The 12,457-nt window shown below is 38.2% G+C and overlaps 1 protein-coding gene across 1 annotated transcript; it reads right to left on the bottom strand.

The window, feature by feature from the left end:
• Positions 1-829: 829 nt before the first annotated feature.
• On the bottom strand, positions 830-12,166 carry LOC140239839 (uronyl 2-sulfotransferase-like). The gene is made up of 8 exons (XM_072319661.1): positions 12,004-12,166; positions 9,865-9,950; positions 8,944-9,087; positions 8,241-8,323; positions 7,057-7,207; positions 3,294-3,394; positions 2,051-2,205; positions 830-990 (listed from the first exon to the last, which is right to left on the bottom strand). The coding sequence occupies exons 1-8, from the start codon at positions 12,164-12,166 to the stop codon at positions 830-832; spliced, it is 1,044 nt and encodes a 347-aa protein (XP_072175762.1).
• Between the last annotated feature and the right edge of the window lie 291 nt (positions 12,167-12,457).

The following is a 12,457-nucleotide window of genomic DNA, read 5'->3' as shown; positions in this document are numbered from 1 at the left end:
TAATCACAACGTTTTTGCGTTTAGTCCAAGAACCTGATGTTTCTGCAACTGACCACGAATAATTACTTATACATCGTACATTTTGAAACATATGAATAGTGTTTAGTACTGTGTTTATTCTGAAGGAAGCAACTTGTCAAAATGTCTGTCTTTCACAAATCCGTCGTAAAGGTGGATGCATAAAACAAAGACAGCCACCACCCTCCACTCTAACAACATTTTAACGTTGGTCTGTAGAGACTTTTACGTGTACGATACAAACCTGTCGAATGAATTAAAATGTTCCTGGATCTACGCGTGGTTACACTGAATAACTTCCATCATTACGATTACTTTTGCTGATCCACTATTTTTGAGTGGCATTATTATGTACAAAGAGTAAGACATATAAAAAACCACCACTTATTCCATGTAATGCCAGTATTTCACTATTGATTCATTCAACAGGTTTTTAGCACCCATGAGTGGATTTGTTGCTCGTTTCAAATGTCTATCGTAATTATCATCATCATACAAAGTATGAAATAAAAAAAATATGACATTCAGTAACAAGTGCGTACCTAATTTTGTGTACTCCTCAATAGTATACTGGTAGAATGCAAATACCCATAATGATGATAAAGGGCACATTTATTCGTAATTGTTGCCTCTGTTGGCTACTGTATACCATTATACGCTCTGCAGCAAACACATCCGGGTACTTGCATTATTCCATGTCCATGACAACCTGTAATGTCTTCCACAATGTCTCTTCAGTTGGTTTCCTCGTTCTGTAGGCATTGAAGTTCTCATATTTCAGCCATTTCATCATATTCTATAGAAGGATATCTCAGCACGGTCCTATTCCTAAGTGTTTCTTCAATTTGTGGAACCGTTCCCTGACGTAGTAATAGAATTCGTAGTCGTATTTCAGTCGTTCCCTCATTATTTCCGCTGCCTTCGGAGATGGCTCCTTTTTGAAGGCAGTTTTTGAATTCGACGTAAACTCTCCTGTGAAGTGAAGAAAAAAGATGAAGAGCATAATGTCAAAGCGATTCCCGAAATACCAAGTCAATGACCCCAAAACCGTGTCGTCAAGTCTTCATCTTTTCATCTGAATCTCACTGATGGAATAAGAAAAAAACAAAACACGGGACTGGTCAGAATTAACTGTTGTATACCTTTTTCCCCCTTCCCAGCATCAGTTGTCAGCAGAGAGGGTAGCAACAAGCAGAATCTATGGCACGATAGTGTTCTGAACATAACATTTCTTGCGGCCACTTTTCCGTGCTTGAAGAGATTTTTTTTTTTCGTCTGAGCCAAGGCATACTATAGCATAAGAAGTGATAACATGTTATGCAAAATGTGTGCTATGGACAAGAAATTTGAAATAAAAGAAGTGAAAAATAGGAGGAAAACAGGGATAGTCTTATGAACTTACAACATGTCTAAGTAGCTTTCACTAGAGGGCGCTACTCAAACTGAGAAAATGCGTTGCGTTGCTTTTTTCTTCTTGTAGGGTTAATTTTCATAAATTGTACAATCAACGCAAGTTTGTTTCTTATCGATTAACGCCTTCTGGTGACTGCTCGTGAAAATGTTGTAAGTTCATAATACTCTCCCTGAATTAGTAACTTTTGTTTTTACTCCTTCATTTAGATTTTCAAGGTCTTCCTAGGACGAGGAAACAAGAAATGCTCTCGAAATGCATGCTTTTGCTGTTTGCTGTTGGTTTTGCTGCTGCTCTTGTTGAATATTCACATCTTAAAGGGATGGTACAGTTTTGGCTGAGGTGGGTGGGACCCACCTTTCACTAGGACCACTAATTGTTTTTGGATTTCTCAGCCATTTCAAAACCACTGGTAACCACTTGTAAAATCTAAAAGAGCCTTTAATAAAGCTTCTACGAGAAACTCAAAGTTAACTTGATGAAAATCGGTTTAGAAATGGCAGCTGAGATGTCCAAAAACAAAGTGGTCCTAATAAAAGATGGGACCCGACCACCTCAACCAAAACTATACCTTCCCTTTAAACCATCCATGACAAAGGCAGACTGTTACAGAACACTAACCTTTGTTCTTAAAATACTGCTCACTGGTACCCCTGTACATCGTTGGTATCAGGCGCTCCAGCACTCGTAACGAATCCTCGTACTCCTCCATGATACCGACAAAGAGGAAATTATCGACGTTTCTTTTCGCCTGCTCCAGGGCAGTCTCCGGAGAACTGTAAAGACAATGGAATCCAAACGACTACTAAACCAAACATGTGAATTGAATTGAATAGATTAGAAGGGACAGAAACTCATTATAATTATCTCTAGACAAACAAGACTGAACTGAATTTAAATGACCGGATTGGATATGGCTTAAACGGCATGGTATAAAACAGAATTGAATAAATAGAATGCAACCGAATTCATTATTCCGAAGGTTCGTTAATCAGAAAACGAGATAAGGTTCTTAATTCCGAGGATTCGTTACCAGTAAATACGCATCTTCTTAGTAATTTTCGGATATATAGAGAGTTAGTGTGCTTCGGAATAATGCATCTTCGGAATGATGAACCTTATTTCATTTTCGGATAAACGAACTTTCGGAATAACGAACATAACCCGGAATAATTCAGGGGATGATTTAGATAACTACAAAGAGCCCACCAGTAGGCTCAGAACTAGGCAAAGAAAAAAAAAAGAAAGAAAATGTATTAGAATAAACAAACATGGATGGATGATCTTACATTGAGTTTGTTAAGGACCAATTATGTAGCACTAAACACGAAAGACACTAAACAAGGCTATGACTGATAAAAGACAAAGAACAAAACAACATCTTGAAAACATTATAGTTTGAGTCATAAGACAATCACAGTATTTGGGCGTAATAATAAAACCACATGATTAGCAAAAACTTAACAATGTCCATAAATTGGAATATATTGTTGTCATCATTATGTTTTTTTTCTTTTTTGTGATCACTATATTAAAAGCTAAATCGAAAATTTTAGGAGTTGAAATGATTTACTAGAAAAGGTACATTCCTTGTCCAACTATTTTTATTACTTATGTTTAATCAATCAAGATATGGCTTCCCGTTACGTTGCTGGGCAACCATTGGTTGGGCGTGTCCCCCCTTCAATCATCTTTACAATAATGTATATGCCTATACATACATAGACCAAAACTATTGTCGTCGTCAGACTTAGTGTATATTCATACACACAATCTTATAGCGTTTCCTGTACACATTTTTCATTCAATGATCTTCCTCAGAGCTCCTCATTGAGTGAAAGGTCAAGGGTCAAGGGTCACTTACTCGCACTTTTTCTCATAACCGCAAAAAGTCATAACATTCATGTGCAGATAGCTTGGCCATGCGCAGTCGGGTTTGTTGTTCAGCACGCACTCGTCATAAGTCTGCGCAGGAAAGAGAAAGGGAGGGGTTTCATGCACTTCGGCAAAGCGTAGCATTGTCAAAAGCAAGGACAATAACATGATGATGATGATGCTAATGATAATAATCAGAATCATAATGATAATACGAATAAACAGTGATTATTAACAGGATGATAAACTTTTACAGTAATATCTTATTCATAACATCTTGATGCTAAGTTGTGGAGTTCTGAACGTGATACATAATAATATCACGTTGCTATAAATGATAAAACTATGTATCATCATTTATAGCAACGTGATATTATGATTATTAGGTAACAACTTGAATCAAAGTACAAACTGCAAGGCGGGCGTTTTTCTTCGGATGACGATGAAGTGTGACACGTTTGACTTTGAACCATATCAGCATGCAATGTTTCGTTTTTTATACTTTCTCCACATTGAAACAAACATGTGCGAAAATGAATGTGAAAAGCATCTTCCCTATACACTTTCAACTCCTTTCCAAATCAAATCCCGTCATATGTAGGCCTAGATCAATTCCACACACACAACTCTCCATCCACACATCTTACTCAGCCAAATCCCTCCCCAATCAAACCCACCCTATCCCACTCCCGCCAAAACTCCTCACAGTAACTAGTACCCGTCCAACCAAAACTCCACCCAGAACGAACCCCACCCCCAGAACGACCCCCCCCCCCCCCCAAAAAAAAGGGTTTATTGCCGCTTGGTCTATTCCCACTTGGTCTAATCACCAGTTGGGCTAACACCATTCGGGCTAAACCCATTTGGTCCACTTCTCACTTGGTCTACTTGCCACATGGTTGGTCTAATGACCACTAGGGCTAATCGTCACTTTGTCTAATTCCGATTTAGTCTAATTGCCAGTTGGTCTCATGTATTTTTTTGCCACTAGGTCTAATTGCACTTGGTCTAATATCAGTTCGTCTAATGTTCAGTTGGTCTAACACCAGTTGGTCTATTGCAAGTTGGTCTTTTCCCACTTGGTCTAATAACCAGTTGGTCTAATAACCACTTGTGCTAATTCTCACTTGGTCTATTTCCATTTTGTCTAATAGCCACTTGGTCTAATTGCCAGTTCGTCTAATCATCATTTGGTCTAATTCCCACTTTGGCTAATGACCAGTTGGGCTACCACAGACTCTAGACTACTGATTCTAAGTGTCGATTAATATAGTAATTAAGTTGGCTCAAAAAATAGATTTATATTTCAAGTTCAATATTGCGTAAATAGGTGGAATGGTTAATTATCTTTTTTCTTGAAAGGGTCCGGGTGAAAGTCCACAATGTAAATGCGTGTATTAATTGGGCTTGAATTATTTACTTTATTCATTCATTTTTTGCAATATCTAGTAGTAGGCAACGGCGTAAATCTGTACTGAGGAGTGCATGGGGAATGATTGGCGATAGTCACCATCACCAAAATTACAAGCCCATAACCGGACCGGTGCACCGGGGGTGGGGGGGGGGGGGGGGGGGGAGAAAAGCTTGGTCCCCCCCCCCCCCACACACACACACACTTTACAGGGATCGAATGTCCCACTCTTTTGCATGAAATGTAAAGTGGGAAGAAAGTGGCAGCAAAAATATGAAATATGAAATATATGTTCCTTTTTTTATTTTGCTTGTCAGATGACTTTCGTTGGAAAATCAGACCTTTAATATAAAGACCTTTTTTTCTTTTTGAAATATCTGTGCAAGGGAGTGGAGCGACCGAGCGGGGGGGGGGGGGGGGTATCCCCCTCCCACACGAGGAAGATTTTGCATTTCCAGACCTGAAATTCAGCGATATGGTGCACACTTTTGGTGAAATATTGGATGAAATGAAAAATGAAATATTAGTATATCATTGACTGAGTAAATCGTGGTATTTTAGCTCTTGCTCTGCCTGTGCGAGATTACTGTGAAGGCCTTCTAATCAGTGGGGCCCATCACCGGTGTAGCAAGAATTTGATCTTAGGGGGAGCGGTTAGATGCTAGGGAGCGAAGCAAGCGAGGGTGGGGGAGGTGTGGGGGATTCCCCCTACCACGGTGAGAACTTTTTGTATTTTGATGTTGTAAATGGTGCAATTTGATGCATTTTTGCGTGTTTTATCGACTTGAGACAGTCCCACATCTGTCATGATCAAGGTCGCTCAACATGTCCACCATGCCTGTCCACGCACATCTGTGCTCTACCCTCATGGCTCCTACTAGGAAAACTCTTTGCTGTGTTGTTAGCTGCATGTTCAGGACGCAAGTGAAAGCTTGTACTTTAAACCGTATTCATTCTCATTGAGAAATTTGGTGAAAGAATTGCTAATGAGCCCTCCCTTTGTTAACAAACGTTGCAGCATCCTTTCAAATCTTGATCACCATTCATACTGTGCAACTTGATTTTGACATTTAAATTATTTTAAACTCTCCTTGCTCGTCAATAAATACACTTTAAGTGTCATATTAAAAGAGGAAGATATAAACTTTATGATGATATATATCATATGACATGAATTGTTCTATTTTACTGGGAAAATAACTGACAATTCCGGTTTCCTTTTTATTGGGACGCACTGTATATTTACGCCTGTGGTTCCGTCGAAAACAATAATTTTACAAAGCGCAATTATATACCATTTTGGATGCTCTGAAATACAAGTCTTGTAGACAGATTTTTGAAAAAGTCCGTGGTGTAGGAAGGGGATACCCCCCTCCCGCACCCTCCCCCCCCCCCCGCTCAACTCTGCAATGATCAGTTGTCTATTAGGTTGCTGTAAGATGGCTGTAAGATAAAAACACACGCATGTGTGTGTATCATATAGAGTTGTATAATATATAACAGTCGTTAACACTTCCTTTTTTAAATCTATGGTAATGTTTCTTATTTAGACCAAGTGGCATTAGACTACTAGTAAGTGAGAATTTGACGAAATGGAAATTAGACCAAGTGACGATTAGCCCAAGTGGTAATTAGACTAAGTGGTAATTAGACCAAATGACAATTAGACGAAATGGAAGTTGGACTAAGTGATATGTAGACCAAGTGGTAATAGCCGAAATGGGTGTAGCCCAAATGAATATTAGACCAAGTGGCATGTAGACGAAGTGACTATTAGACCATGTGGAAATTAGACGGAGTGGAAATTAGACGTAGTGGCAATTAGCCGAAGTGGAAATTAGACCAAGTGGTGTTAAACTAACTGAGAATTAGACTAAGTAGTATTAGCCGAACTGGTCATTAGACGAACTGGATATTAGACCAAGTGGAAATTAGACGAAATGGTAAATAGACGAAGTGGATGTAGCCCAATTGGGTTTAGCCCGAATGGTGTTAGCCCACCTGGTGATTAGACCAAGTGGTAACAGCCCAACCGATAATTTACCAAAAAAAGTCCCTTCCAACAGAAATCTATTCCATCCTCTGCATGAACCCGCCCCCCCCCCCCACATGTCCGCCGCAACTCTCATCTTTCCAAAATTCCTTCTCCACTAGTCTTCTTTCCACACCTAAATAACTTCATTACCAGCTCCTTCCGATATGCTCCTCCCCTCACGGTCCTAGAACCAGCCCACCAGCCCACCAGCCCCGCCTACTCTCATCAAGAACGACCAATTATGTTCGTCCACCCATATATGAATCCGCCCCATGGCAATCACAATGAAATGAAACCACGGTATACCTGATTGATCCCCGCCGCCGATTGTGAAAGTTCTTTCTGGAGTTCGCTCGCTTTCATGTCGGCATCACCGAACCTCATAAAGTAATACCATGACACGTGGCGGGAAAGTGGGTCCCGGATAATGCTGATGAAGACTGGATTCACTGCTGAGCTGAGAAATGAGAATGATGATGATGACGACGACTATGATGATAACAATAATAATAATAATAATAATAATAATAATAATAATAATAATAATAATAATAATAATAATAATAATAATAATAATAATAACAATAATTATTATTGTTATTATCATTATTATTATTATTATTATTATTATTATTATCACAATGATAATAATAGCAATAGTAATAATAATAACAATAATAATAACAATAATGACAATGACAAGAAGAAGAAGTAGAAGTAGTAGAAGTTGAAGCTTTATTTCCCCCTCCTATACCAAGAAGCGAATTCATATCCTACAGCTTCTACAGTTGCACATGAAAAAGGATCGGTCTCGTATTTTGGTTGTCAAATTGTGTTCTGCTTTGAAAAAAAAAAAAAAAAAACCAACTCGACGTCATTTGTATCTAGCCATCCAATACTCAATTTCAAACCCAGTGGCAATTCCTCCTGAAATGACTCCTTGTTTCCTCAATTGTTGAAAGCACAACTAATTGTTATCCAGATAACTACTTCCATCTTCTCAATTTGTTCTTGAAATAGTACTTGTTTGAGTTTTATTTCGTCTTTTGATCTGTTCTTGTCCGCTGGCATCTTCCCTAAACATTCATCAGGCGAACTCTCACACTCCACAACGCAATTAAAGAAAATGACATTATTGTGCAGGTATTACATAAAGCAGTCTTCCAACTTTAGGAACTGGAGCAAGAAATATAGGACAATGAACGTAAAGCTACCTTGCCAAAAAGAAATGAGTATATTCTGTAAGACATTTCTTATCTTGACAAATTTCATAATTAAAGGCTCCGTAGCGTTTAGGATTTAGATGAAATGAACATTACATGTTTGCATTGCTATTTCATATCATAACATTTTACTAAGTAGTCCACGTTTTTGTGGGTTTTTTTTTTTCGCACAACGTCTCTGTGATGTAGATTGGACAATATCAATGTATGCAGCATAGAAGTTTCATCTAATTTCTTTTTTCTTTTCTTTTCATTTGAAGAACTTACCTTGAAGGAGGAAAGAAGCGAATATGTCCATGAAAAAGTGACCTTGGTGGGGATGATAGAAAATTCTTATCCATCAGCAGTTTCTGGATGAAGGACAAATTGGGAAAAAAAAAATCTCTAAATTTGATATCTATCGCTCTTTTAATCCCTTCTATATAGAGATATACAGATCCTTGCGTGTAAATTCGTGGTGCTGTTTAGTGTTTGTCACTCTTCTTTGTTGCGTCCAAAATGCAGCATGGACATAATTGGAAAAAGCTTGTGAAGCCCATTTGTAATATAACACATTCAAACTTCTCTCTCTCTCTCTCTCTCTTTCCCTCTCTGGGCGTATAAAGTATATTAAACACGATCCGATTGGCATACTCAACAACCTTCCAATATCATTATTTTTGTCAGTCTGGAGAAGAAAAAAAAGAGAAAAAATCCCAGTAAATTTCTCTCTACTTCAGCTGGTAGATTTTATATGCAAAATCTTGATGAAATTGGACTCAAGGTAAATCAAGCTATTGTGCCTTTCTTTTTGTATGCCCACCTGTTCTACATGATCTTTGTCCTATACAAAATAATGATATTCCCACAAAAAGGAGGTTAAATTATATCCCCGTTCTTTTCAAGAAAAAAAAAACCAAACAAACTATAAAACTTTCAAACTTTCACCACACCCCACTTCCACCCCACTTCCACCCCTCGATCCCCTCACCATTTCAGCAGGCGTGTGCTCCTTGAGCAGGTACGGCAGAGTTATTATATCGCTGATGTTGTTAGCTTCCTTCAGAGCCCAGGAGATCCACACGAAGGTTCTACTCCCGCATTTCGGAACACTGACGTAGAGCACTTGGCTCCCCTACGATTAAGGTTTTTTTTTAAAGGTTAGCATTTTAACTCTGTCATAAAGTTCTAGGGAGACTCTGCTGCAAAATAAAAAGGAAGTAACAACAACAACAGCCACAACTATAATGATGATGATGATGATAATAATAATAATAATAATAATAATAATAATAATAGTAACAATAATAATAATGATAATAATAACAATAATAGTAATGATAGCAATAACAATAAATGGATAAACAAAATTTACAAAAATGAATAAAGACACTATCAACTCTGCATTTTACTGCATATTTTTCATACGTTTGAGAAAGATTGGAAGGAAAAGCTACGCGAACTAATAAAAAAGTGCTCACAAAATATTACCAATATCTGACAGAGAAACATAAACTATCATTGTCTCACAATGTATTGCTAATTTGAGAATCTTATGACTTTGGGAACTATAGAGGCTTTTAAAAAGTTTGCTCCAATCTTAACAAACAATAATCAAAACCAAGATAAATCACACCAGTTTGAAAGGGACATTTCCTTTGCCTTTATAAGACGCCATCACACGGCTGTAGCAAAGTATACAGCACTATAGTGAAAAGAAAATTCTCATAAGAAATACAGCATCACGCCTCAGAAATGTGATTTCTCTTTCTGGTACTGAGCAATCATAATAAACTCAGAAGGACATTTCTATTTTCATTAGAGGTTTTTTTTTTTTTTTTTCCAAAAGATAGTTAAGGAAACTCTGTCCTTCTTCCTTTATGAAAGGGATGACGTAACAAAAGAAGAATACCTTCAGTTCGAGAATGGGATGACCATATACGGTGTTGTTTATTGTCGCTGCAAACTCCGGATCAACTGGGCATGATTGAGTTCCTTCTGAAAAAAAAAAAAAGAAAGAAAACGCACACACTGATAGAGAGATTTACATTCGCGTTTGTCTCTTGGCATATTTCGACCACAAATATACAGTATAACTAGTCATGCAATAACTATAGGGGCCTACTCCGTGTTCGACCACGGAGCTACTCCATAGCCTACATGGTTCTATAGAAGTATACAATAAAATGTATGAAGAGTTTTTTCGCAAAACGAGCTAACCCCATTCTTGTTGAGTTTAGCTATTTCTGATTAAATCTGTTTTGAAAAACAAAGAAAATAATAAGAAGGATACAGTATATTTTTAATCATAACTTCTATAATATTCCTTGCTATGTCACAAGTGAGGTATTACTGGAAAAAAAGTTTAATTTTACTCTATCTGATGATGGACTTACTTTGAAATGTTTTGGAATTGCTCTTAGCTAATTTTGCAATGAAACACTTCATAATCAAGTTCTTTGTGTGTGTTTTAGCTATTCGCTGATGTGCTTCCTTTAGTTGGTTGGAGAGGACCTGATCCAAGGCCCATTGTGATTTTAATTGCTTTTTCCCCAAAATGGCGACTTTAATTGGGAAGCGCACCAGGGAAAACCTGACATATTGTATCCTTATATTACTCTTTTTGTTTGTTTGTTTGTCTGCAGTTTCATCATTCACTTGTAATGTCTTGCAAATTCCAATTAATGATAGTAACGATAACAATAATAACAACAACAATAATAATGATAAGATAATAATGATGATGATGATGATAATAATAATAATAATAATAATAATAATAATAATAATGATAATGCTAATGATAGAACAGTGTATCACCTCACATTGATTCAGTAACTGTGTGTTTGTTGTTTTCATGGATTTTAAGTGGATTGAATGCCAAGGATCAGAACGAGCGATAATTGGCAAGGTCAGGTCACGTGTTCTCTTTTAAGTTCATTTGCAGATACTGTAGTACATTGTGACGTCAATATGACGACAAACGATACCCCCTCTTTACCGCAGCCACTGTAATTAAATGGAAGAATCGCGACGTGTGTTTACGCACTTTGAAATGGCCTCACACAATAAAACGAAGCGTCTTACCAATCGAGAGTGAATCCGCACACAGTTACTGTACACAGTTAAAACAAATCTTTTACGTCTGCCATTAAGACGCTTGACAAGATGTGCGCAAACTTTCCTCTGCTATTAAAAGGGGGATTTATTCTTCACAAAGTTGACTCAGCTAGCTTAAAGAATAGGTAGATTGTAATGTCTGCAGATTCTTTGCCTCCTTTTTTACACGTCTTAGTGGAGCTTAACATAAAAGGTCAACTGCTTTGGAGGCCGCGCCTCATTTTGAGAACAGTTTACATATTTATTTTCCCCCTTCAATGTGAAATGAATTCATGGTACCCTGATGTGTTGATCCATTATAAACTACATGTAGGCAGCGAGATTCGTTCCAATGGATTCTAATCTTATCTGAAGTCGGAAAAGAGAACGCCGCCAATGATTAAACAACTTAGGAGTCAAGGAACAAGTGGAAAGTCCATGCAAGGTACGAAAGGGCACAGGTCTCAACAAAACACTTCAAGCATTGATTTCTAGTTCATTTGTTTACTGTCACGTTGGTTGTGATCATTGTGGGATTTAGAGGTAGGCCTAAGTTGAAATATCTTATAGTTCAACGATCTATGATGACAATGATTGCGAAAAGATTTAATTCAATTCAATAGAATCAAATTTAGTATAATGTTTAGTCATTTTAGCTGCTGTTAAAATGATGATAACGCCCATCCCCTTCTTTTCAATTTCACTTATTCAATTCATCAGTAGAAATTATTCTTCGTCAGGTTTGGGCATGAACCAAAGAATCCCACATTAAGTTAAAAAAGTGAAGTAAAAAGTACGCCACATTAAAAAAGAAGAAAGTAGATCCTTTATCCTTTTCTGGACCCCCCCCCCCCTCCTTTCCCCCTCACATTGAAACCATTACGAAATCATAATTTCGACATCTAAAAGAGCATGTGATAAAGACATGTGACTAAACGTGCTGATGTCTTACCGAAATGCAGGCCTCTCTCCTCGACTTCGCGGCCGACGGCGGACCCGACGTCGCCCGGTAACAATCTGCCGCTCCTTTCGACACCGAGGAGCACCAAGAAGTACACGGCGCACGCGGAGGCGAGCGTCGCGACCACGAGGACGAAGCGTCGTGCTTTGCGCATCTTTTCAAATCGCGGGAAAGAGTTCTCGAGACTCCCTCGCGCCGTCACTGATGTGTCGAACATTGGCGCCGGTGGCGCATTCCAGCGCTATTAAAGCGGCCACACGATATTATGTCTGTATGTGACAGACACCACAGAGGCCTGTGCTTCTGATCTGCAAATTGGTGACGTCACAGAGACAAACACATAAAAAAAAAATAATCATCAAAACAGACAACAAAGACATAAATCTTCCCTCCTGTCAGGAAGGCCAAAAAAGCGTCTCGGGTGAGTGGTGTTCCACACAATTAC

Source organism: Diadema setosum, chromosome 16 (genome assembly GCF_964275005.1).
Source record: "Diadema setosum chromosome 16, eeDiaSeto1, whole genome shotgun sequence".
Taxonomy (NCBI): Eukaryota; Metazoa; Echinodermata; class Echinoidea; order Diadematoida; family Diadematidae; genus Diadema; species Diadema setosum.
This window is presented reverse-complemented; position numbering and strand designations above follow the sequence as displayed.